General features: G+C 51.9%; 9 protein-coding genes across 9 annotated transcripts; 2 read left to right on the plus strand and 7 right to left on the minus strand.

Moving 5' to 3' along the window:
• Positions 1-47: 47 nt before the first annotated feature.
• J4E78_003019 (uncharacterized protein) lies at positions 48-1553 on the minus strand (the record flags this gene model as incomplete). The annotated part of the gene is made up of 3 exons (XM_049363662.1): positions 48-574; positions 631-745; positions 798-1553. The coding sequence occupies 3 exons, from the start codon at positions 1551-1553 to the stop codon at positions 48-50; spliced, it is 1398 nt and encodes a 465-aa protein (XP_049224327.1).
• A 1516-nt stretch (positions 1554-3069) lies between these two features.
• J4E78_003020 (uncharacterized protein) lies at positions 3070-3319 on the minus strand (the record flags this gene model as incomplete). The annotated part of the gene is made up of 2 exons (XM_049363663.1): positions 3070-3238; positions 3291-3319. The coding sequence occupies 2 exons, from the start codon at positions 3317-3319 to the stop codon at positions 3070-3072; spliced, it is 198 nt and encodes a 65-aa protein (XP_049224328.1).
• Positions 3320-4229: 910 nt separating this feature from the next.
• J4E78_003021 (uncharacterized protein) lies at positions 4230-4758 on the plus strand (the record flags this gene model as incomplete). The annotated part of the gene is made up of 2 exons (XM_049363664.1): positions 4230-4232; positions 4285-4758. The coding sequence occupies 2 exons, from the start codon at positions 4230-4232 to the stop codon at positions 4756-4758; spliced, it is 477 nt and encodes a 158-aa protein (XP_049224329.1).
• Positions 4759-7174: 2416 nt separating this feature from the next.
• On the minus strand, positions 7175-9104 carry J4E78_003022 (uncharacterized protein; the record flags this gene model as incomplete). The annotated part of the gene is made up of 4 exons (XM_049363665.1): positions 7175-7201; positions 7257-8788; positions 8833-8993; positions 9097-9104. 4 exons carry the CDS (start codon positions 9102-9104, stop codon positions 7175-7177), a joined length of 1728 nt encoding a protein of 575 aa, XP_049224330.1.
• A 353-nt stretch (positions 9105-9457) lies between these two features.
• Positions 9458-11719, minus strand: J4E78_003023 (uncharacterized protein; the record flags this gene model as incomplete). Its single annotated transcript, XM_049363666.1, has 1 exon — positions 9458-11719. One exon carries the CDS (start codon positions 11717-11719, stop codon positions 9458-9460), a length of 2262 nt encoding a protein of 753 aa, XP_049224331.1.
• Positions 11720-13184: 1465 nt separating this feature from the next.
• Positions 13185-14514, minus strand: J4E78_003024 (uncharacterized protein; the record flags this gene model as incomplete). Its single annotated transcript, XM_049363667.1, has 3 exons — positions 13185-13603; positions 13655-14074; positions 14127-14514. 3 exons carry the CDS (start codon positions 14512-14514, stop codon positions 13185-13187), a joined length of 1227 nt encoding a protein of 408 aa, XP_049224332.1.
• Positions 14515-17666: 3152 nt separating this feature from the next.
• Positions 17667-19231, plus strand: J4E78_003025 (uncharacterized protein; the record flags this gene model as incomplete). The annotated part of the gene is made up of 2 exons (XM_049363668.1): positions 17667-18373; positions 18421-19231. 2 exons carry the CDS (start codon positions 17667-17669, stop codon positions 19229-19231), a joined length of 1518 nt encoding a protein of 505 aa, XP_049224333.1.
• A 2453-nt stretch (positions 19232-21684) lies between these two features.
• J4E78_003026 (uncharacterized protein) lies at positions 21685-22632 on the minus strand (the record flags this gene model as incomplete). The annotated part of the gene is made up of 1 exon (XM_049363669.1): positions 21685-22632. One exon carries the CDS (start codon positions 22630-22632, stop codon positions 21685-21687), a length of 948 nt encoding a protein of 315 aa, XP_049224334.1.
• A 1872-nt stretch (positions 22633-24504) lies between these two features.
• J4E78_003027 (uncharacterized protein) lies at positions 24505-24870 on the minus strand (the record flags this gene model as incomplete). Its single annotated transcript, XM_049363670.1, has 3 exons — positions 24505-24674; positions 24700-24714; positions 24867-24870. The coding sequence occupies 3 exons, from the start codon at positions 24868-24870 to the stop codon at positions 24505-24507; spliced, it is 189 nt and encodes a 62-aa protein (XP_049224335.1).
• Between the last annotated feature and the right edge of the window lie 955 nt (positions 24871-25825).

A 25825-nucleotide genomic window follows, 5' to 3' on the forward strand; every position in this document is an offset into this window, starting at 1 on the left:
CTTCGAAACAACTTCGTCTTCTTTCTACTGAACAACAGCAACAACACTCAATGTTCGTGTCCATGCTCATGATCATGCTCATGCCCATCTCCTTCCTTTTCATCCCACGGATGCCCCTCACCAACACCCTCCCAAGGATCACCCTTCCACGTCATCCAAGTCTGATGACCCCTAACATTCGCCTCCAACTCCCCACACCTCCTCTGCTCCCAGCTTTCTTTACCTGCTACAACAGCCCAATGCTTCTGCGCCCTCCCTGCCCAGTGCTTCGCCCGATCCTCGATCCCGAAACTACTCCACGTGTACGCTAAGATCTCTTCGTACTGGGGTAGTTCGGTTAGGAGACCTTCCTCTTCCAGATGCTCGATGAGTTTGGGGAGAAGGCCGAGGAGCTGTGGTGAATCTTCTGGGTCGGTGGGTAGAACGGATTTCAGCGCTTTGATCTCTGAGAGGCGGTCGTTGGATGCCATTGTTGCGTCGTCGTCTGCGGTGCATAGAGGGCAGGCGCAGGTGAAACCGAAGTTTGCTTCTATAGACTTCACGCGACGCCGGCGAGCACGTTTTTCAAAGCCATCTATGTAGTGATTAGAGACGTCCTTCCGTTGAATTCTTCGGCGGACGGTTACTTACAGCTTCTCGTAATCTCTTCCCCAGGCTTGATGTCCTTAAGAGCGAAGACTTCAAATGAGAGGGTGTAGTCGTCGAAACGCCATAGAGTGTTAGGTCGACAAGCATGATTGATGCGCTATGTTGAGATTAGCATATATTGAAAGGAAAGTCTATCGGTCATGACTTACCGCAGCCTCGGGAATAACTGCCAAAAGCTGGGGCAGCTCGTCAACCCATGGCCATTTCACAGCAATGCCGTTCGTCGTGACAATGTCCTCGACAGTGCCATCCACATTGACGTCCAATTTCTTGACCATCTCTCTAGTTTTTGTCGGCAACTGATCGACTGCTTGCTTCAACACGAGCTGTGGCCTCGGCATCTCCGGAATTTCCAGTATTTGTTTAGCGATGAAGAGCACAGGAGTCTGCACAATCAAGCTCTCGCCTGGAAAGATCCCGGCGATATCTTTCTTTGCAAACAACCCTTTGCCTTTCTCTCCCGCGTATTTTACCTCCCACATACCCATCTCTTCCCCCACCTGGCCTTCCATGCCCCCAATGCTCATGCCAAACGTTTCCATCGTCACGCTAGCCGCGACCTCGGGGCTCACAACAAAGCTGATTCCGCGACCGTTGTTGTAGTTGGCATTGGTGTACGCGCAGAATGTTTGATGAGCACCTGATCCTGTGTTCTCGTTCGCTTCACCCGGTAGCACGACATCTACGCATGTAGGGTGATGCGTCCATGGGAAGGTATCGGAGGTGTAGCCATCTTGAGCCACGGGGCAAACTGTTGCAGGCTTGTTGATAAGGCCATCTTGAACAACGGGACTGCGTGCAGTGTAGAAAAGTTCCGCTCTGGCAGTCGATGCGCATAGAAGTGCTGTGGAGACGGCGAAGTAACTAGGCAAATGCCGTCGCCGCGGCCATGTTGCTGTGACCATCTTCCAAGCTCTTCACTCTCTTATCTTTATGTCCGAATTGATGCCAAAAGAAAAGAAAGATCAAAGAAGCCAGACATTCACATCTTCGACGTCGGAAGAATTAATTGCGCGAGATGGGAAGCCACGTTTCACGAGTAATCACGAGTAATGATCTCCGAAACCCCTGTTGCTGAAACGTGCTGGCTGCTTGGCGGTTGCGTTGCGCCTGCATCTAGATTGTCTTGGGAATGCATGAGGCCAGTGAGGTTTGGGGCTGTTACCGTCGTTTGATGAGATAGATGATCCGGCAGAGTGGTTTGATGTGGGGAGGACTAGCTTCAGCGCCGGGAGAGTCGGTTGACTGGCGCACGTGAGGCGTGAGAACATCGCGCCTTCCTACTCTACCTAAACGAGATCCTCAGCCGACAAACCATGACTTTGTCGTATGGCATTCATGGTGTTTTGATACCCACTTCTCAGCTAATGCGATACTTGCATCATGCGGGTCGCGCTCCAACAGCGTGGTCCTGGCTTGGGCCGGCCAACCCAACGCCAGAAACGATGCCATGGAGGATCTGTCATACCGAGTAATGAGTCGGACTGCCACCGAGTACAGAGCAATCTTTAGCTTCAGCAAGCGCCTTTTAATATACGTAGCAATCAAGTTCTTGCATGAGAAACAAGACGTAGTCCTCGTTCCTGGACACAATATCTGACATATTTTGACGTGCGACAAGCATGGAAGATTGCTAGCATCACCTAAGTCAAGTAGCAAACCGGGTTCGATATAAGAACGCAGCCAAGCCGCCACTCTCCGTAAACCAGTTCACTGTACCGAATGACGATGAGCGAGATTATGACCAACCCTACAGCAAATGAAGAGCTCCGTGCTCGCCTTACTGAACTCATGAAAATCGAAACAGACATGTCGGCTCTAGAAAAGAAACAGCTAATTAGTAAGTCGCTCCGCTAACTCCCCTATCCCTCATTTGTTGCTCTTACCACAAGGTATGGGCCGGTTGTTGAGCTTCAGCAGCGAACCTATGTTTCATCGTCGGCGCTCACCAGTACCCGACGTTCGACCCACAGACCGTGTACCTGGTGATAGGGCAGCATGTCGACCGGCCTGGGTTCTCGATGTATTACATTGATGGCCACAACAAGATCAAAGGCAAAAGAACCTTATCGAGAGAAGATGCACTGGATGGGCTACGAACTGAAGTCGAAAGGCAGGTTTTGAGTATATGCCGAAGGCCTTGAAGTCTAGCATGGCACGTTTCTCGGGACCAAGTATCAAGTTATCTCTGCTCGTATAGCATCAGCTGTTGATGTGTAGCTCCCAATCGTGTCTTTCTCTGCCAGCTCTAGACAGTTTTCATCCAGCTCGGTTCCTCCTGCTCAAAAGACTTGAACCCCGGAGCGGGAATCTTATCAAACAGTCCACCCTTCAACGCAATCTTATCGCCAGCCAGTACAGACGTGATTGGGCTTTATCTAGTTAGCTAGACTTCTCCCCAATGCTACATGGGCCATCAACTCACCACCCGCAGTTGCTGCAGAATTGGCGAGTAATAGGGTTCCCGCTCTTCGTGTCGTTGTCCCGGTAGTCTTTGAGATACTTGTTCGGATCGTTGATTGTGACTTGGGGACTGTCGAGGATGTATACGATTGATCCGATGCTTCCTCCTGCGCGGCGGCAGTTGGCGCTTCTACGGTCAGTATGAAGATGCCGGTGTAGATTGTAGTGATTATGCATACCAGTAGCAGATAGCGGACTGCTCAGGCATGGAAGGCATGGAAACTTTGATGCTTCCGCAGTTGCAGCGTCCCTCGGCCATCGTGATTGAATGCGGAACGGTGCTTTCTCGGTGAATAGTGTACTGGAAGTCTTATATCCTGCAATGCTCAGAGGATTCGAAATAGGCAAACTTTGACGAGAAGATGGGAACAAAGATCTCGCAGAAAGGAGGTGCTAGTTAGTGGATTAGAGACAGAGACTGTTCGGGTCTTATGACGTGTTATCCATAGCGTGGAGTTGCGGAGTAGGCCTCGGCAAACTAAACAGGGCGAGTCGCTGCTAGTAACGCGCATCGTGAATCACTATAGCCGTCCAGGATTGTGTTATTGCTTCATTGAGTCGTTGCATCCAAAATTCGGGACGCGAAGATGACATCTTGGTTGAGGTAGGTATGCTTCCAAAAGCGAATGATCCGTGACTACCTCTCCACGTAGGTACCGGGTACTCATTGGAAGCTTGGTACCATCCCTGACGCGGACAGTTGAGGAAACCTTCTTTATTCCATGACAAGACGGAGTAAATGGCCTCTATCGACTCGATGAACCGATCGGCAATCTGATAGTGCTGTTACTGATCCGGCGCACAGGGGCTTCGTGTGTAGTCGAGTGTGTAGGCATCAATCATCCTCTCGCCCCTAGAACACACACAGTACAGCAGCTGAGGAGATATATTTCACGGATAATGTTGTAGAGAAGATCACTGAGGTGGAGTGAGGTTAAGGCATAATATGCGTAATCCTCAAAGGCATCCAAATTAGGCTAGTGCGCCATTCAGTCCTAACGCGGCGCGATTCCGCGTCTACAAACATTGACCAGCACAACACGACGGTACAACCACAGAGCGAAAAATATACTACACAACCCTTGCCCGAACCTGTAAACCCGAAGCGCAACTTCAGAATGGTAATTGAAGATCCTCTCGCCTTGGAAACTAACCCCATACTAACCCCCACAGACGCGCGACTCAACAGCAACCTACCTCCACATGCACTCGTCGCACCACGCCGACCTGCTCGAGCAATTCACCAATCTCACCTCCTCCCAACTCACCCCGGAAGACATCTACATCCCGCCGCACCTCCAACCCGTAAACCCCGAAGACGAAGACGACGTCGTCCCAGACCAACACGCCGCATTCGGCATCCAGCGAGCGACACAGACAAGGAAGGAGCCGACATGGCGGGATCTAGGTCTTGATGAACTACTGAGGAGAGGCCCTATGGTCGGCGGAAGCGGGAGTGGCAGCGGAACGGCGGTTGCGAGCGGTGGTGGGATTGTTGGGCAGGGAAGAGAGGAGCCGTTGAGGTTGGCTTTGGCCAGGCAGCCCGGTGCGAGGATGGGGGTTAGGACGGGGAATGGGGGCGGCGAGAGTTCTGGGAGTGGGGGTAGTGGTGCGAGTGGTGCTGCTGGGAATGGGTTGCCGCGATGAAGGGAGACTGCATACTTAAAGATTGGCGCTGAAATGGCAGCAAGTCACAGCTGTCAGCTTTGCGAAAAGAGACACAGGCAGTAGGCAGATCGTAACGGTGTTCTGGCTCGAGCTGCAATGCCGACGTCTGAAGGACGCTCCGACAGGCATGCTGGCTTCGGCTTCACAAAATACTACAATCGCCGATGAAGGCCACATGAAGTGGTACTTCCCTGCGCATACCCAACACTACGGATGGGCTTACTGGGATTCACTGCGCGAGAAAGGTGGAAATGGAACGAGCGTGGACAGAAAGCCTATTCGCGTAGTATTAAGACTTGTGCTGTATCTTTGGTCAAGGTGTGACCAATCCGTAAATGGACGGCCGGGGCTCAAACTTCCATTCACAAGATTCACACAGCAGAAATAAAATCACGCACATCATACATGGCACGTTGAGTGACCAAATTTGAACGAGTGTCGAGAAATGTTACATGTTATGTCTAAGTCATAGCTTTATACTACCAAACTCCTCTCAGCCCACCTGATACATTCGGACACCTTCCTCTGTCCTTGTAGTATCAACGTTTACTTGCTGTGTACGCAGGCACATCAACATACGTGCGCGCTCGCAGTACGCTTGCCAGACAAACACCGCTTTGATCACGCACCACACATAGTGCCGCCAACGTATCCGACTGACACCTCCGTTGGTCTGAGGCATCTTCTCTCGAACGATCTTGTACATCAATGCCCGCGCTAGAGCCTCCCAGTTTGCGCATCGACCGCAGCCGTCACCTACTGTGCCCTCCAGATCCCTGATACGGTCGCATACGAGCCGGTACATCTCAAAAGCATCTGCGTGCTTGGCGAGTGGTGCGTCAGGGCGCCCGAGAGACTTGAGATCGTTGAACCGAGGTTCAGTCGCTACGAGTTGTATTGGATTATGTCGCTTCATATAAGTAGGATCTTTAGGCACCCCTTCCGCTTTTCTCAACGATTGGTAATGGAAGCGACGAGCCACGTTGATCATCATAATGGGCAAATCGTGGATCATGGCTTCTGCATTCCACTGGAACGGCATCGGAGCGGTAGTGGTGAGCAGTTCTCGAGTCTGCAAGTTAATGATGCGGTACGTCTCCTTTGCCAGAGATGTTGGTATATGCAGGGATAGGGAGAGGCCCTGGATGCCGACATCGCGTCGACCGTCGTCTGTGTTTTCTAGTTCATAGAGGAAGGGAATCTCAATCGGCTCGCGACACATGGGGCAAAGACATCTTCGCTTTCTTTTGAACCACACACTCAGACAAGAAAGGCAGAAGACATGTCCACATGGTGTCCGGATTGGTTCGACAGTTTGTTCGAGGAAGGTCTTCCTGTATGCTCCCGGTAGTTGGCTGAGGAAGTCCAGGTGTGTCTCGACGCCTGCACCGATGCTTCCATATTCTCGACCACAGACAAAGCACGTCGGCTCATCCCGTGGTGCTTCCGTGGGTGTAGAGACGGCGAGTACGCGGTCAACAACGTCTTGGTATGTGGCAGATGATGAGTCCATGTTCGGTTGAGGTCTATAGTTGTATAAACGCATTTAGACTACTGGGTAGCCCATTTATCCTCCATGGCTCTGCGTTGCCACCAACGAACAGGAGAATTCCTGGTTGCATTGAATGATCGCAGAAGGAGTCCAGTAGCCACAGCCATTCACCTTCGAGCTGTTTAGCCCAGGCGATGTGTGATGCTATGTATGTAAGCATTCAACCGACACAGCTTTCACTTATTCGTGTATAGCTCGTATAACAGTGGTAACAGTGGGTGTACTTGGTATATAACATGTGAATGATGAGTGGAGACAAATCTGCTGCTCAGTCATCCGTCAGATCAATACACTCAACCCCCACTGGTACCTTATAAGTACTTATTGGTTGTTTGTTTGGCATGACAGCAAACGAAGAAGTACGTGGCTCGTTTGCGTCCTTGGCAGGGTCGGGAGGTGTCGTTGCGAAGTGTCGAAGCCGAGCAGCGCGTATCTCAGCTGCGGTAGGTGCAGGAGATGGTGTAACTTGATCTTCTGTATTTGGATTCGAAGGTAGCGTTGCAGACACTGGTAATAGATTAGCGCGCGGGGGAGGGCGCGACCAGTCAGGTAGGTCGACTGGTTCCCTTCCTATAAGACCTGCGTGAACACCCCTCATTGGCATGCTTGATATGCGCGATTCATTCTCCACTCGTCGGGGATTTTGAGAAGCTCTGGAGGGCACGGCCGCGCTCAGTGCTTCATCAAGCGACCAAGCAGGTACAGAGGCCCCGTGTACATCTCTGCCGGCTTCTCTCATTGCGAAGATGCTTTCGTATCTGCCACGATTTGAAGACGGTAAAGTGGAAGGCCTTTGTATTGGGGGTATCTTGGCGCCTTGATCTTGCATGCTTAGCCGCAAAGCTAACTGCAGCTCTTCGTCTTCTTCATCTGGGATATCGAATGGCAATGTGTTTGCTACAGGGTTTCGGAAAGGATCCGAAACGGGTGAATCGTTCTCCTGATCTGACGGCTCAGGCGAACCAAGATCGATGATATGAGATGTCGTCGGCTGATTCAATGCAGGTTCTTGAGAGCGAGCGTTGGCTGGTAGAGAAAGCCCACCCTCATCTTCAGAGTCCGAGAGTGCAATATAATCGAAGATCTTTTGTGCTGTGGGCGTCATTTGCGTATCTTGAGACTTGGCCTTTGCAGCTGGTCCTCTGGATTTCCTGGGGGATGCACTGTATGTAGCCCGGGTAGCGGATATATCGTCTCTTTTGTTCGTACGTTTCCGCTTAGCTGTGCCTGAGGCTTCGGCGTCTTCCCCAACTTCAGCTATTGGTCGCTTGCGTTTTGGCGTACGCTTTGGTGGTGCAGGGGGCGGTTCCAGTACGTCCGGCGGAAGAACTTTACGCAGCCAGTACTCGGGATATTCGCATTCGACACGATGCTCTGGGTCAAACAAGGTCTGCTTGTCTCCATTCCAGCACCCTAAGCGCTCACCTTCGAAGTCGGCTCTGCTCAGGGTAGTGACGCCAAAGGGTGAAAAAGTAAGCTTACGTTCGAAAGTGCGCATGGTCAGTTCGTTGTCGGTCTTCTTCGCTTTTTGCTTTGTGAGCCTGATGCCGTGGACCAGTTCTTGCGATAGAGATGGATCTCTTGCTATCAGGCTTCGTGTCAGCAGCACAGGCCCAACCCAGTTCATGTATAAACGTCCCCATATGTTGAAGCGCTCGCTGGTAAGTGTAAGCAACTTCAGCTCCTGGATCGGGCGAAGATAGTCAAGGTTGAGGCGCGACTTGCTAAGTAAATCTGTGTCGCTGGTGACTTTCGGTTTGTAGTACTTCTGTAAGGTCTTGAAGTCTGGGAAGGCTGGCGGGATTTCGATAGCGCGCCCGCGAGCACTCCGCTCCAGGAACATGGCCAGCTCCACAGTCCACATGCCGCACTCCATCTGATCTCGACAGGCACAAAGCCGCCGACCGAGTCCTTGCTTGACTGCCTGCAAGGCTAGAGCCGGCCCACACTGTGGTAGACCTTTCACGTCGTAGTCCCCACCTACAAGCATGGCAAAGAGCACAAGTCCTTCTCGGTCTAGGCCATATTTCTCTTTCAGATCGTGTGCTCGTACAACGCTGGCGTATTTCCCATTCTTCTTGGTGTTCTCCTTGGACCTGTCTGTCGTGCCCTTTTCTTTCGCGACACGGTGATCGCGTAGCCAGAGGGTGCAGCCAAACATGATACAGTCAGAATCTTGCGACCAAACAGCGTCAACCATGCCCAGAATCTGCAGACGGGCGCATTCTGCCTCTGCTTCCCCCGGGGCCTCGTGGTATGGGATCCCAAAGTATTGAAGCATCTCCTTGAGCAAGCGCTGCTCTTCGTAGTTTATCCGTTGCCCACCTCGCTTTCCCCGCTTCCAAGGTCGACCGGGACCATCGAACACGAATATGAGCTGAATGTTTAGGGTGAGGAGGCGGCAGATACGGTAGAACATGGCTTTCTCGATGCCTTGGTAGGCGTACTCGCTGGAGGCTGGTCCTGTCAGCAAGAGCAGACACGACACGTGTACTACTTACTCTCCCGTATAGTGTAAACTTGCTGCACCGTGAGGTTGTTGAAGCGCCAATCGGCCTCGTCGACAGCAATGCGGAGTGATCTGCCATGACGCCGGTGATGCTCTTCGGCGAGCTGCGCGACGGGTACGCTTTCTTCGTGCTTCTTAATCGTGTCCCATAACCTGTTCTGGTATCAGTAGGAGCTCAAATCCCAATTGGTCTGGAGGCGTACGCTGGAAGGCCCATGACGTGGGTGTGGGGAAGATGGGAGGTCGGCTAGCAGACCGTTGCATCCGTGGACGCGTCTTAGCGCGATTGGCGAGGATTTTATGGCGGGCTGGGGCAGCTGATGCTAGGTAGACGGTGGGCACATCTGCTATGTAGCGAGTCTCAGTTGGACATCGCACGCTGGTCCAGATGGCAGCAGCAGTCGTACCAATGGAATGTGGCGCGGTCGACCGTCGTCCAATCTCCTTATCGCTCCTTCCAAAGTTCCATTGCTCGACGCGAGAACACGTGATTTGCCTTTTCAGTCTAAGCGCCATTCGCGCATCCTCCAAAGCTCAATCCATCTCAGTACTCACTCTTTCACTTCATCTTGTCAAATTGCGCATCATGGTCACAGAAATAGTACATTGTGGCTGGCTTATAGTTCACAGTCCACCTCGAACGCCCCTTCCAAATCATGCCACAGCTCACTCTCCAAAAAGACGCTCATATCGCTAACCCGATCTTGCGCACTTTTGCGTCGCAGCTTCAACGCCTCTCCCAAGATATTCGCCGCCGAAAGGGCCATATCCGATTTTCTACCCAAAAACCATAACGCCTTAATACAAGCATCAGCGCGCTGAAAAGCATCCTCTCGATCCAGGTCTGACGGCAGCAGAGTATCTGACTCAAGCAACAGTACGCCTGCCTTGGCGAACGCGCGAATCAACACTACAGTCCATGGCTCCGTCAGCAGTGCGCCTTCGTTGACTGCGAAATGGAACTCGGACTGTGCGAATGATGCGTCTTCTCGCGGGCATGCACAGCTCGCTAGGTCTGACAGGACCCGGCATTGGTTCTCGCGAAATTTCGCGATGAAGGCACTAATATTCCGTTGATGTGTCGCTTCCTCAAGTCCAAGCTCTGATTCGTCTACCACTTCCATCAAGTCCGCAAGAAGGAGAGTCGCAAGGTGCCAGTGTCCGGTGACGCATACGTACCATGATTGGACGCGCGGTGGAAGGCGGTCGTGGTTCTGTATGCAGTCTCGGACGAAGGGCGCATACAGCGCATCCCAGTGGTTACACACGTCCATTGCGGCACTGACAGCCTCTTCGACCTTCGCGCCTCGTGCATTTCTTGTGAGAAGCGTCTGGATCCGACAGACTCTTCTGAACAGCAACACCTTGACCGGGGCTGCGTCACACAACGCAGCTGCGGCTTCATCGAATGAGCATGGCCATCTTGTGGGCGCATGTTCTGGATTCTGCTGTTGCCGAGAAAACAAGTAGTCGTCCCACAGTCCATCGTCTGTTGAGGAAGGTGTTGCCGCTTGTTGGGCCGAGTGCTCAATCTGCATGCTTTCGCTCATGACTACATCGCTATCTTCATCCGATACCACCAGTGGTCGTTTGTGCATGGCTGCTGATAGCGTGTCGAACATGACACCGACCCAGAACAGAAGGTCCACTGTCGCACGATCGGCGTCTTCAAGACGCACAACGGGCGAGCGTCGTTGCCGTGCAGAGCGCCCTGGTCCGGGGTTGCTGTATCGCGCTTCTCTCGACATGGTCATGCGCGACCTCAAGGAGTGAATGAGTCGAAGGCCTGATTCAAGATGTACAGGAGGTCCGTCGGACTCAATAGCGAGATCCAACTTCGACATCAGATCTGCACACTCATCGACGTCCTGATCGGTCGAAAGCATAGGGGTCTGTTCCATCGGGACTTCCGTGCAGGCGTCGGTCGCCAGTAGTTCGGTCTTCGAAAGAGCGTTCTGCTCATCCTGAGCCCCGTCTGCCTCCACAGGCCGTTGTGTCAGGGCGAAAATGATCTGTGCAAGTACCACCCGGAAGGACTCCACTTCACCGGCTTTTTGCAGTGCATTGCGGGCCTCATGCCACGCTGATATCTGCAGGGTACGATCAAAGTTCACGCCAGCCGGTGCGCATTCGTCCTCGATACTATCAAAAACGCTACTGCCACCATCGGTCGAGGTGCTGTGGAACGGGTACTTCGTTCTGCTTCTGGGACTGGACTGTGCCCATTGTGAAGCGAAGGAAAAGACCGCCAAGTCTAGAGCTCTAGATGCTGCGCGGTCTTCCGTTTGAGTAAGCTTGCGCCCTCTGATGGCTGAAGCTAGCCTATCGAGGCGCACCACTCTGTGATAGATTCGATTCCAATCAGGCTTAGCGTTTGTGGCTAGCAGGTTATCCGATTTTGCACTGTAGGGACAGGTTCTTTCTGTGACCCAGCATGCAAGTGCGTTTTCGAAACTATCATGATAGATCCTCAGCAGGCTTTCAGTCAGATACGCATTGTTGCTTGATGAAAGAAGATCGCTGGCATATGATATCACTGGGTAAGGTTGCGCACCGTTTGAGATTGATGCTGAGGAGCTAGAGCGTCGCCGTTTGAGACTAGTACGAGCGATCGTTCCATCCGATATGGTAGAAGGCGGAATACTTGGACTTATGCTGCTGGTGTCCTGACTCTCAGAGGGGCTGTCGCGTTCGAGCTTATCATCGCTGATCTCCGATGTTGTCTTCAGAGACGAGCCTCTGCCAGAGTCGCAACCGAGTATAGTCCAGCTTTCTTCGGCAAGCCCTCCAGCGAGTTCTGGTTCATCTCCGGTTCCTTCTTTCTCGAATACTTGCGATGGTTCTTCAAAGAATGCGATTGTAGGATCGGTGGTGAACATGGATGAGCCACACGGAAAATCTGCAAACGTCACGCCCAGTTCCACGGGCGTGGTATGGGACAGAAGGTCATCGCCGTGCGGATGCCGGTCTTCTTTTAGTTTCACGGTTGCGCTGGATTGGCACGATAGGTTTGGCTTCTGTGCTCGGCTGGTCGAATTGCTTCTTGTGCGGCGCCTTTTCGCTGGCGGTGAAGTTGTCGACGCTGGTTGCGAAGCTTGCGATACGCGTTGTGAGCGCAGCCATTCGAATGTGCAGCTCTTTTTTGTCTTCTCACAATTACCGCACGAAGCTAGCGGCCCATAAACGTCTGACAGGTTAGCTTGCGCGTTAGGTACCAGCGACGAAGGCATGTCTTACCACTATAATGGAACACCGTAGGGGTTGCTCCAGATTTGCTCGTTTCTAAAAGAGTGTCTTCTAGAATTGCGGCGTCGCACGCTCTTTTCCCTTTTCGACATTGGTCGCAGCATCTGTTCTGTTTCCGACTCGTTTTGGACGGTTTGGTGGCTGCCATCGCCCCCGAAGATGGCGACGTCCAGGCATAATCGAGGAACGACTTTGGTTGCACGTCCACGAAGTTCATGGCTGCTGCTCGGATTGTCAGTCGAAAAGAGGGAAAAGCACGAGAGGTCTGCTTATGCAAAGAGGCAAGTGCGTTGCTGATATGCACACCCCGCGTCGCCGGCTAGGACCCACATCCCAACACAGAAATGCGGGGAAAGCTAACGCGTGGCAGGGCACAACGATGCTCAACGCAAGCTTCAGTCCGGCTCATCACTGACGATTATGGATGCTGCACGGCCGTTTCTGTCGATCGAAGCTATTCCATCGTATGTTCCTTGTCTTGAGTTGCCTGTTTCTCCCCAAAGGAAGCACTGCCTCTTCCATTGTAACGGCATCCAGACAGCTCACGGGACAGCTTGTACCGGACGCTCGGTCTGACCTAGGCACTATTCTCTGAGCTTGCAGCCATCCATGTTATAATTGGTCCCTCGACTGGCGATCGGACTGTTCCGAAACTTTCGAAGCAGGCTACTTACGGAGAACGAGCATCGGATCGGCCCACACAGGCAGCCACGGACGGCTTTCAACGTCTTTGCCAGCACGAAAGACTGCTCGAATCGCAGCTCAAACGACAGGTTCTTTACATGTTCGTGCGCCGTATCCGTTCATGGCTTATCTCTCGCCCATATGCAACCCTGTATGCCACACATGACGCTAAAAAGATGTGGGGGTGTGATGTGCACTACACTCATAGCATAACTCAAGGTTTCTCGACCCAACGTTGCGGTTTTGACGTTTCTCAAAGAGTACACAAAGAGAGCAAGAAGATCGGCCGGTCCTCAGGGTGCAATTTGACGCGAGTTTCGATATGAAGACAATGACGATCACGTCCATCCGGCCGAATCCGACAAAACAAAACGGACCGACTGCATAAGCAGAGACACCCAACATGACATACGATCAAGCCCCCAAGGCTTTGTAGATCTGCGTCTCAACGTCGAACCACAATCCAAGCACTTTGGGATCGCCAAACGGCAGGATCTGACTGCAAACGATCCCGCCGACTCCCTTCTCTCTGTCACACCACCACCAGCAGTTCGGGAGCCCAGCCCAGAACCCAGTACTCTTGGACCGACCAGTCGGGCCTCCGTTGGACAGCATGAACGTCAGACCCCAGCCTTGAGGAGGCTTACCCTCCACTGGGTATATGTCTGGAATAGCGTTTGTGAGGTCAGGCTTGGCCGCTGGGATTCCCTGACGACCAAAGTCGGGGAACTGTGATATCTGATTCGTGAACATGAGGTCTACCGTCTCTTTCTTGAGGAGTTGGACGCCGGTCTTGGCCGACTTGCCGTCGTTGAGGAGCGTTGCGATGATTTCTTAAACTCTGTCAGTGGTGTCGTATACATATTGCTTTATGGGCAACTTACGCGCATAGTCGGATGGTGTTGCGAAAGCACCTGCGCCTCCGCTGTTCAGGATGCCGCCAATCTCGTTGCTCGAAGCTTTCAAGGGCTTGAGGAGTAGATGGTCTCGCTCGACCAAGCTGCCATCTTGGTTTCGTTGATGCATGGACGCCAGCCGCTTCTTCATATCCTCGTTGGGGAACATGGTTATGTTCTTCAACCCTAGCGGTTCGTAGATGTTCTTCAGGCAGTAGTCGTTTAGCGACATGCCAGTCTTGCGTTCGAGAGCCAGGCCAGCGAAGTCGATGTTTACGCCGTACTGCCAGCCCTCGCCCGGTTGAAAAGTCAGCGGCTGAAGTATGTCCTTGACGTCTCCGGAGAACTCATCAAACCCGTCCAATACGGCACACAGAGATTCGTTGAAGAAGGTGTAGCCAAAGCCAGCTGTGGGTCATGATTAGTGAGAGGATTCAACTTTGCGAGGACGGCCTCGTACCGGTATGCGTCAAGAGCATTCTCAGTGTTATCTTCCTTTTCTTGTCCACCAGGCTACCATCCTTTTGCAATACTTTCGTCTCTTTCAGCTCCGGAACCAATCTCTCTATCTCGTCTCCATCATCCAAGTGTAGTTGTCCTTGCTCAACAAGCTGCATGCAGGCCAGCCCTGCGATCATCTTAGTGCAGGATGCGATCCAAAACACGTTGTCGAGAGTCATGTTCTCGTTGCTTGCAACACCACGTTGACCAGCGGCGTGCGCAAAGAGTTCTTCGCCATCTTTCCCTACAACAACGACGCTAGTTCCTGGGACAGATGTCTTCGGATCCGCGCAGGCTGCATCAACGGTCTGCTTCAGGTTTTGGACGACTTCAGTGGGCAGCGGCATGGTGAGATATTATAGTGGTACGGGTTTACAGAAGAAGTGCTTCGCGTATCCGGTAACACAGTAGGTGCTGTCGGCATGTACTTTTGGTACATCTATATACCGGTACATGATCTGCGGCACCGGACGTGCGGGCGTGCGGGGTGATTGCCATTCGGTGTCGACATCGGGTACTGCCCCTCACGTCGCACATCGTGACAAAGTCTAAAACATTGGCAACGAGACTCCAGCCAAAAACTCCAGCCATGAAGATCATCCTTTAAGTTTCGTGCGTAGGTAGGCCAAAACGAACGCGATGTACGCTCTCGGTGGGTGCGGGCTATTGCGCGCGATGACAGCTAGCGTGCTGAGCTGGAGCTCGGCCGAGGCTTCTGCAAGCATCCAAGCGTACCTAGGTACGTTTGCGACGTGTCTGCTTTCGCAAATCTGGAGTCGTACTATACAACCATCTCTAGGTAGGTCGCGCCGAAGACTTGAGTGCTCGCCGCATTTGTCTAGCAGCGCTTAGCTGGCCGTTACCAAATGATTGCTCAATCTGTCTCGCCCCAGGTGATCACGAGCTACTACTACTACTGCGTCTATTCCAGCCCGATCTGACCTCAATACTTGAGTATGGAGACTATCCTGTTTCCACGAAGTGAAACTGTGGTTTGATCATGACTTGCATTTCCTACTCTGTGTACTTCCCATGATATGCCCACATCGAATGTCTTCGCCATGAACAGTGTAGAAGCAGTCTGCCTCTTCATGACCCTTTAAGTAGTGCGTAGACGATCCATGGTCATTCGCGGAGTCCAGCATGGCCCCCTTTGCCTCCATAGCGATACAAGTCAGGTCGTGCGCGAGTACTGGGTCCTTTCTTCCATCTTTCCAGACCTGTCGCAATCCGTTCCTAAGCGCATATCGATCTCAGCCATTCTTTCCTGCATGGCAGACACACGGTTTTTGTAATTGCCCATGAATTCGACGACAACTAAAAGAATGTTCAGGCAAGTAGCGATTGCCAATGATACGAAAGGGCGTACAGCCATGGGCCCGCCAGGAGTAAGTACGCCCGAGGCATCGAAAGCACCATACGATGTACAACCAGTACATATTGCAGGAGGAACAGCACTCAAGTATGGATGAGCGAAGGGGTTGGCGAAGGTTGTGACATTCGGGGAACCCAACGTCGAGACATTGTAAGTCCTATGAGGTCCCAATTCACCTTGATCTTCTGTATCGCCTGTCTCTATATCTTTGAATACATGCCATCCCATGCAGAGAACGAGGCCCGCCAGTTTGAGGATAATGGCTAGCATGATACCAGATCGAATCGGAAGGACCGTGGTCCAGTCTGTTGATCCAGGGTTCTTGCGATGCATATTCGCTCCGTAAGCTATGATGAAAAGAGCGAGGATAACTAGCGATAGACCAAGCTTCTGCGCATAGCGCCACGGGTAGCGTTGTATGATGTTTCTCCAGAAGTTCTCCTCGCTAATCATTCCGGAAACGTCTATCGTTGCTGGATCTACTTCGGCCGCACGTCGAAAATGTGTATCCTTAAAGAAGTACCAGCCCATGCAAGCGCCGATACCAATATAGACTAGGAACGTACCCACAACGCCGACGAGAATGTTCGAGCAACCGATGGCCTTATCCGGATAAGGGTCCATCGTCCAGTAATCAAACGAGTGAGAGAACGTGAGACCTCCAAGAAGAATTGCATATACACCAGGTATGTAAAGGTATCGCCACGGTATGTTGTTGTGGACTCTGAGCGTTATGCGGTTTGATGGTAAGGTGTCTTTCATGGTTGGATGTGCGATTTGTTGTGATTGGAATGATCTTCTGGTGAATTCAAGCACTTAGAGAACTTGAGCATTAGTAGTGCGTTTACAAGGAGGTGCCGAGATACCGGAACGCCTGTATGAGATCTCCTTCATACGTCATCTGACTCCTCGAAGAATACGCGCGCCTATGAAGGATGCAGCTTGGATAAAGGCGGCAATGCGGCAATGCGGCAACATGACATCGCGAGAACAGAAGAGATCAGGCGACTGGTATTCGGGTAGGTCGGTCCTTTGCGAAGGTGAAGTCGTTATTGGCCTCGGGTGGTGCAGGCGCTGCAGGCTCGGCGCATTCCAGTTGGTCGCATGTCGCAGTATTCGAGACAGAACCACGACCCCAACTGCAAAACTTTTCCTAGATCATGGTACATGCTTGCTCATTGGCCTTCAGCCCATACCGCCAGACGTAGAGGTGCGCGTACAGTCATCGAAGGTTTGGTGGTCGCACAATGATCTCGAGATAGCGATGGGCGCCCCATGTGGCAGCGCCAAGCTAAGCAACGCCCAGTTGGCAGGTACAAAGCCCGCGGAGCGCGACCAAGTCACTACCTAGGTATAGATCACTAGTTGTGTGCGTTCGCGTCTTCTGTCACGACGTACATTTATGGCCTTACTCCGTTACAGCTCGACGCAGCGAAACCTTGGCGAGCCTTTGTCGCCGGGAATAGCTTCAGCCCTCACCCCTGCATCTTCACGCGCGCACACACAATTCTACGAAAACTCTTCCTCAATCCACCACCAGGGTAGTGGGATCAATGAAAAGCTCGAAAGCAGACCAGCAAAAATTGCCCCGCCGAGATCCCCGAAGGAAGCTCGTAACAGTCCCATACCGCGCTGTGCAATGCAGACGAGACTGTTAGATGAACCCAATCTTTGAGCTGGGTCATCGCAAGAAGGTAAGTATGCAGAATAAAAGAGGAGGGAACAGCGGTATTTAAGCACTCAGGAGAAGGGCCAGTGCTGGATGCATGTGACCTTTGCACTAGAGAGGCTGACCGCTCTCTGGCGTGTGCGGAAAACACTGCATTGTGGTCCAGCTCCACCGGGCATTGCTTCCGGGTGGCCTAAGCGATTGTGTTCCGTCTCTGCCGAAGCGGCCATCGTGAAGATTCTCCCAAGCTTTTCCAAGGTCTGTTCTTGGCTGAACGTCATGGAATGTGGAAGAGCGATGAATTCGATGAACAATTTTCACACGCGTCGGCCAAGAGTCGGCATCTACGATACGATCGAGCAGACGGGAGATCAGATTGCGTAGACGATGGAGTATAAGTTGCTGGTCGCGGTGGAACCGCAGAGCCAAGTTACGTCTAACCAAACTCCTTCAGAATGATCTTTGGTGGTGCAGGCCGGCTTTCTCTCCTTGCGTTCGCATCGTGCGTCTCGCTTGGTAAGGCAGCAACACTGTTTACCGGTGGGACAGTAATTGGTTGGGACAGTTCTGCCAATCATCTCGATGTTATCAGCAACGGTTCTGTGTTGGTCGAGAACGACACCATAACCGCTGTTTTCTCTGGATCCTATAATGGCACTCTACCGGCTGACCTGGAGGTCGTCGATACCACCAACGACATCATCTCCCCAGGCTTCATAGACACTCATCGTCATAGTTGGCAAACGGCCTTCAAGACCCTGGGATCGAACACGACCTTGATGCGATACTTTGAACGCTATGGAACCGACTCGCCCGCCAATACATTTTTCACGCCCGAGGATGTGTACATTGGCCAGCTCGTCGGGTTGTACGAGGCCCTGAATGGCGGTGTCACTACCATTCTGGACTACCCTCATTGCACCTGGTCCGCAGCGCACGCTATGGCGGCGCTGAACGCGACGTTCGAGAGCGGTGTTCGGACTGAATTTGCCTACTACTTCCAAGACTATGCGAACTTTACCGTCGAGGGGCAGATGGACCTCTTCCGCGACTTGGTCAACGATGCGCGCTTTGACAGCTCGCCTACAAAGCTAGGCATCTCATACGATGGTTTCGCTAGCACCAACAGGAACCAAACGCGCACAATTCTTGATCTAGCAATGTTAGTACCCACCCCATGAGAACGAGCACATAACTAACTGTTACCAGTGAGAAGAATGTATCCGTAGTTTCAACGCACGCAAACGGCGGTGTTTATGGCGCTCCAAACTTTCCCGAGGTCTTGCACGAATTCGACTTCCTCAACCAATCCATCCCGATCGTTTTCGCACATGCCAGCTATCACAGCGCGACCGACGCGCAACTCCTGCGACAGTACAATCACTACATATCCACCACCCCAGAGTCTGAGATGCACTACGGTCATCTGCACCCAAACAGCCACCTCATCATGGACCAAGCGGCTCTAGGCATCGACACACACTTCACGTTCTCGTCGGATATACTGACACAAGCGCGATTGTGGCTCCAGAGTGTCAGGAAGATCTTCTACCGCGAAGTTGTTGATCGACGCCATCTTCCCGCCGAGAATCCCATGTCTGTCAACCAGGCTTTCCTTCTTGCGACTCGCAGCGGAGCGCTCGCACTGCGACGATCCGACATTGGTATCCTGGCACCTGGAGCCAAAGCAGACCTACTGGTATGGAACGGGCGCGCTCCAAGTGTCCTTGGCTGGACCGATCCGATCGCTGCCATTATGTTGCACGCGAACGTAGGCGACATCAAGCATGTTATGATTGACGGAGAGTTCAAGAAGCGAGACTGGCAGCTTACCATACCTGGGTACACGGCGCTTCAGGATCGCTTTTTGGAGAGTGCAAGGAAGATTCAAGATCACTGGAGGGAGATGCCGCTGCCAGTTACCGAGGGCGAAGCAAACAATGGAGTGGCTTACGAGAAACCGATGATGGCGGATATTGGAAGAGGTGATGGAACTGGGTACGGACCTTTGTTCGTGTAGCACGACTTTGGTGTAATTGGAATAGATAATGACTTGTAATGTGGATGTTTAATTAAGAGCATAGTATATAAGACTGTTGTTTACGGGCCAGTCTTGTTTGACTCGTTCGTCTCCGGTATGACAGCGAAACGTGGTAAGAGCCTAGTACTTTCCACCAACGTGCACTTTCCACAGGAGCCGTGGATACTATGAGTGACACCGCTAGTCTTCGAAGAGAGTTCGAACCGCCCGTAGCCATTCATCGGGATTGTCCTCCTCCCTCGCCGCAGGTATAGTCTTATAGTCGTTCCACGAGTAATCTGTCTTATACTCATCTATACCACGCACATCCCACACCCCCAATCGAGACCTCATAGCACGTAAGAATCGCTTTGCTTTTGTGGACAAGAATTGCGGGACTGGATAGTGGTGCTGGACGATTGTGATCCGTAAGGCCTTCTTAACCCGCAATAGACCTGCTAGATCTTCCCAAACATCCTCGTTGTTGATGAAGGCGTGGTATCGCCCAGAAAGTGAGGCGTACAGTGAAACTTCATAGCTGCTTTCGTACGCACGGCGTTTGTCTAATAGCAGATTAAGTTGATGTAGTTGCGGAGCGTTGGCGATTGCATTGAGAAGCTGACGTATGGCGTGATTAGATGGGAAATCCGTCCGACAGAGGTCTGGATTGATGGAGTCTGGTTGCAGATCGTAGTTAGATACGTTCGATGAGTGCTGTCGCCCAAACTGAGGGCGACCAATACATCCATGGAAAGGTGTCGGGATTGTGAGCTCTTTGAGATGACGGAAGCTGGATCGAGGGAGGCAAAGTAGGCTGCCGCAAGCCATACGCCCGGATCTGATTCGGAACTGGTTTTCGCCATACAAGACATTCGTTGTCTCGGTGTAGATTTGCGTACAAGTGCGTAAGAGGGCAACACCACGAGGGTTGCCATCGCAAGATCGAAAACTGGTGATGCCGTCGCTAGGTAGCACGACAGGCCCCGATGATACGAGGATGGATCGATAAATCTCCACCCGAAGCTCAGCAGGTAGCGAGAGGAAAGGTGATGAGCCGCTGGTACTGGCGTGTTGATGAGCGCCGCAGCTTCCGGTGAATCTAGACTGAGTCATGTCGTCGTAGTTCGATATAGGGTGAGAATTGGTAGTTGTCATTTGTGAAGACACAGGAGAATCGAACGCGACGGAATCTTTAAAACTGGTATGAGAAGAGATTTCAAGGTAATGCCATTTGGTAGCGAGAATCTCCACGTGTACCGGCCGTACAATACAGCTACGCGTTTTCTCACTTCCTTGTCAGTGCCTTTTCTTCCCCGTACGAGTACAAAGATGGCTCTTCGTACAACCTGTCGAGGTTGTGGGACGTATAAACACTCATGATCCGCAATACCCGCTTCGTGAATCCGCAAAACGTGGAGCTGAACGCAGATGCCTCTCTCACTGTGCCTCATACCATCAGATTCAGCGGACTTGCCTCGATTCGAGGGGTAGGAGAAGGGAAAACAGCACTGAAAATCAGCATTGAAATCAGGAATAGAAGAAACTGCGGACATTAGGACACCATGCGACAGTCTGATATGGCGAGGCTTACAGGCAACCCAAGGAATATCGCATGCAGGCGTGTGACTGGATCGGGAACAATAGTGTAGATGCCATAGGAGGCAAGGTGAACCAAGAGGGGTACAGGGAGAGCTAGGAATACTCGATTGGTCGTTGGATGGGTGGCAGAGGCGAGTTTTGAGAAAGCGGCGGAGGTAGCTACAAGGACTATCATGAACAACTGTATATGCTTAGTGCTTCCTCTGGCTATTAAGAGCGAGTATGCGCTCAACTGGTAGTTCCAATAAGCAGATCGAGTATATCTGCGACTCGTCGGGTGTGCCGGATAGGGTGACGTAAATGCTCAAAATGAGCACAAAAAAGGTGCACATGAAAGCTATGGTTCCCAGAACGCTGGTGATAGTATTGTCATCACCGCCGGGGGTGGTGACCGGTCGGGTTGGCGAGCGTGCGCCTGTCTCGGATGCGGGAGGTGTAGCTATCGGGGTGGACATCTCGCTGCTGAGTCGTACCATGCTTAAGGAAGTCACCCGCAAGGAGGTGATGAAGGGAGATGGGATAATCGATGGCCGGAAGTCGGGGACTTTGACTGTGCCATACATTCTTCAAAAATTCCCGAGGGTGCTGTTCTTGGTAGCGGGAGGCTTGCGCTTCGCGAGGAACCGCGGGTGGGCCAATGACCCTGCGCTCAATTGCCAGCGATTACACGGCGAAGAGGCTGCATTCTCATAGCGTGCACGTCTTCGAATGCGCCCACATGTATTTCAGAATTCGCTGTGGTTCACCAGAGACCAACAAAGCTACAATGTTCCACCGCGAACGAACTGACATCCCTCGCTTGGTACGTGTCATAACCTGTGCTGCAGTCTCTTCATTCATAAAGTCTCGTAATGCTAAACGACCGATGACATGTACTCCAAGCTTGCCTGTGCAGCGGCCTTTACCTCGTCATCGAAATCTCCTTGAGACAACTCCTCCAAACGTCTCCTCCAAAACGACCATCGCTCAGCTCCATTCTGGAATTCCCTTGCTTCGTCTGGCATTTGACCCCTTGACCAATCCCCTAATCCCTTCGTCACAACTTTGTCGTAGATTTCGCGCCCATTGTACTTGAGCATAAATGAGACGGCGGGAATGTGAAAGTCCAGCTTGATTTGATCGTAGGCAGCAGCTTCATCTGTGGCAAGCTGCTCGTCGCTCTGGTCGATTTCTTTCTCGAGCGCTCGGATGATGAGTTTAATCATAGCCTCATTCATCTTCAACACGTGCTTCGCAACCAACTGGGCTTCGATATCTTTTCCCTTTAGATAAGATTTCCGTGCCAATGCAAGCAAGGTTGCGTCGGAATACTGCCGGCAAATTTGGCCTGGCTGGATGTCTGCGCCAGTGCTCTCGTTCCAGGACATGCCAAAGTACGGGAATTTTGCCCATATGAGCTGTTCTCCCACATGGTTAAGAGCCTCGCCTTTGTGGATCTTACCCGGCGCCTTCGCGATCGCATTCAGTAGCGTAAAGATCTCCGGGACACGTGTGGATGGCCATTCCATGAGAGCGTCTATGATAACTCCCCATAGGTTATCAACAGCCAGGAGATGATCAGAATAGCCTCCTAATGCTGGTACAGGCGAGGTGGACAGTGGGTGTGTCATGGACAATGCCGCCTCATCTGCAGTAATGTGGCCATCGTGGTATGCTTTCAATGCGTCGACCTCCGTAGCAAGCCAGTCGCGAAGGCTCGGGTCATGGCTCTCGACAGGACGCTGCTTCTGTCGCTCAAACCATGCAGGGCTGACATTGTGCTCATCTTCTCTGGGTAATTCGTAGCTGTCGTGATATGACATAGCGGCGTTGGGTTGAGGTTGAGAAACGTTCCACACTTCAGGGTATGCTTCGCCTGTAAGTGCGCTGTAGGAGAACGAGCTGCCTTGTAATCATAAGCCCACGCCTGCGCTTTGTCCATTCCTCGCTCGGTTTGGCAAAAAAGAGCGGTAAGTTCCACGGTGCAAAAAATGCCAAAAACATACAACAGCGGGGATTCGCTAGTGGTCACCCACCTAACTACTAATCCGCCGGTATCATGCTTGTATATGGCTGAGCGGACGGGAAGCCTAATTTTCATGATCCTATGGTCGTATGTGGAGGAATGGACTGTTGCAGCAGTATATTATGACGGTCGTGGACTGAGGCGGCAAGCAGGCGGAGGCTGGCATGCAGCATGAGCCGCAGCAGTGTATCCACCTTTTTGCATCAACAAGTAAGGTGTGGTCGGAGATCGTAGCGAGGATGGAGGAACGCAGTGGATTGATCGTATGAACAATCGTACAGCGAGGAAACGTGGAGCGCTGATTGCGAACGGCTTCGGTGACGCATGCAGGATGCTAGATTCTCAAGTAAGCCAGAGTGTGACTACAGAAAGCTTGCAACATCATGTGTAGTTGTCCGAGAGTGTCGACGCAACAATGGGGAGGAAGAGGAGGAGAAGGAGGCTGTTGCGTTGTGCTTGCAACGAGCGGCGCTGGGGGCGATGGACTGCGGCACAGTTAGGAGGCGTCATCCTTGTGCTCATGTAGGTGCGCTTTTGTCGCTTTGGTACACCTGAGTAACTTTTTCGTGTGTCGCAAAGGAGATGTGGAGGCTCATGGAAGTATCGCGACGTACAAGACAGAAAGGCAGTCACGTCGCGTGGGTGATTGCGACAGGCCACGCGAAGAGCCCTGGGGGCGTGTCGCGCACACGACGTGGAGATCGCCGCTAGGCAACAAGCGCCACTTCCCCGCCTATATGGCATACTCGCCATTACCTCAAGGGCGCAGCAGTTGGAGTTGGTCATTACAGCGTTGAGTTTTTCGATGAGATTTCTCGCAATCAGGTCTAGCCCAACTGATGCGCCACAGGACTGCACGTGGGCTGCGGCAGACTATCGAGAGAGACCCTTATTGTACCTAAGTAGATGGTGGTGTCTCCCAAGTCCACTGCTGGGCGCAGAATCAGCAGACAAGGACACTTGTCCCAAATAGATTGTATACATGAAACTTGACATGGACCAATCGAGTGTAGCTTAAGCGATCTCGGTTTCTGTTGAGATACAATGGCATTGGTGGAGCATGCAAGATGGTATGTTGAACTAGTCTTTTACGTGGATCTCAGAACTCAACTTACCGTCTTCCTAGACTCTTCTTTTTTCCGAATATGATTGGGAATGCGATTCGAGTCCAAGAAGCTCTGTCCCAGAGAGCGTGGCTTCCACGTCGGTTGAATGAATCCATCCTTTCTTCTTCTTCAGCACCGCGAATACGAAATTACACAGTTTCTCTAAATAAGACAGGAGAAGAAGTAGTACAGACAACGCTAGCATCATTACAGATAGCGATACAGCAAATGTCTTTGGAGTGCGATCAAAGTCAAAGATCTTGCGGTCAGCTGTGAAGTACTGAAGGGTCAAGACGGTCGGGGTTGTGATCTAGGTCACTCTCTTAGTAGTGTTTCTTAAGCAGCGCATAATACCGGGTAAGCTTACTGCGAACAGCCAGACATTTGTTCTCATTCCCCTACTCGTCTCCCTAGCGGCCTCCGTACTTCTCCTGTTCAGAATCTGTATCTTCCAGGAGATCTGGTTGGTCTCCATATTGAGCTCATGTGCTCTTCGGCGCTGTACCCTTTTCTCGAGTTCAGAGCGTATGGAAAACTGCAAAGGTTAGGTTTCGTTCGAGAGTTCAGGATATAAGACTTGCGGATTCGAAACAGTTCTTGCAGAACTCATCCATGGTGTCCATTCTTGCTTCCAACAATCGCAATTTTTCGAAATGTTCCTTGATGATGTGCAGTGCTAGACATCCACCGGGACTTTCCACATCCGAGAAGAGGGCTTTGTCACCACCAAGACCTGCAAATTGGTCCCACGCACGTACCGTTGAAGAGAGCACCTGCCGTACGTGAAGCAAAACTCTTCGCAAGCTTTCCAGCGGTACGTGACCATCTGTGAATGAAGTCGTGCCAAAGTTGGCGAGGGCATCTTGGCTCTTTATATATATGAAGATTAGTTCAAGTGGCTGTGAAAGATATCTGGGCTACCTACCCATAGTTTCGTACGCGCCTCGATGATCGCAACGATGTATGTCAGCTCCTGGCAGGCCGAATCGACGCGGGACTCGACACAATGGAGGAAGTATACCCGCGGATCCCAAATCGTGTTTTGCTCGGCCGATGCTCGATGCTTGCCACCAGTTACAAACAGGTCTTCCAGAGGTGTTTCTCCTTCGATACAATCGCCCTCAAATTCGGTATTAGCCCCGAGAACCTCGTCATCAACCGGTGCTCCGCCACTGAAAGCATATCCTGTCCATTGGAAATGACTCGTACCGCAAATCATGACAGAAGTCGTAGCTTCTCGTAATATCCAACGAGAATGGTTTGAGAATATTGTAGAACCCGGTGCGCTTAGAAAAGATAGGTCAGTCCGGTCATTCGTGTCCTTCCCCGTATTGCGATCGTTCCGGGTTGTGGAAGGGACTTCCCGCAGCGTAAGATAAGGAAGAGAAAGCTCCATGCAGAACTTCATAAAACCTACACGCTAACAATATGTTAGTACCTGCTGTCAGAGATTGCGTTGCAGCTTACAGGAACTGTCGCACTCAATGACATCTCCCGGACAACAAATTTAGCCATGCATGCTCGCAGCGCTTCGGCAAAATTGCATGATACACTCTTCGCAAGTGCCAAGATAACTTCGCGCTCTAAATGCGGGACATATCTATGCGATAAATGAGCGAAGAACTTGGACGATAGGTTTGGCGGATTTACTCACATCAGATGTCGCCCGTGAGACGCCGAATTGTAGCGGAACTCATGCTGGAGGGCTATTAGTAGATGATCTCAGTGTGATGACATGAGATGCTTTACTTACAATCTCCCATAATGTATGGCTAAGGTCTGAGATAGGTATCCATTGAGGAAGTTGACGGTCATGCTCACGCGAGCATGCATGCCAGTACCACACTTGCTGGTCCATCCGGCTCATGGAGTCTGAATTCGAAG

This window comes from Alternaria triticimaculans (genome assembly GCF_023758025.1).
Source record: "Alternaria triticimaculans strain BMP 0046 chromosome Unknown scaffold_3, whole genome shotgun sequence".
Classification (NCBI taxonomy): Eukaryota; Fungi; Ascomycota; class Dothideomycetes; order Pleosporales; family Pleosporaceae; genus Alternaria; species Alternaria triticimaculans.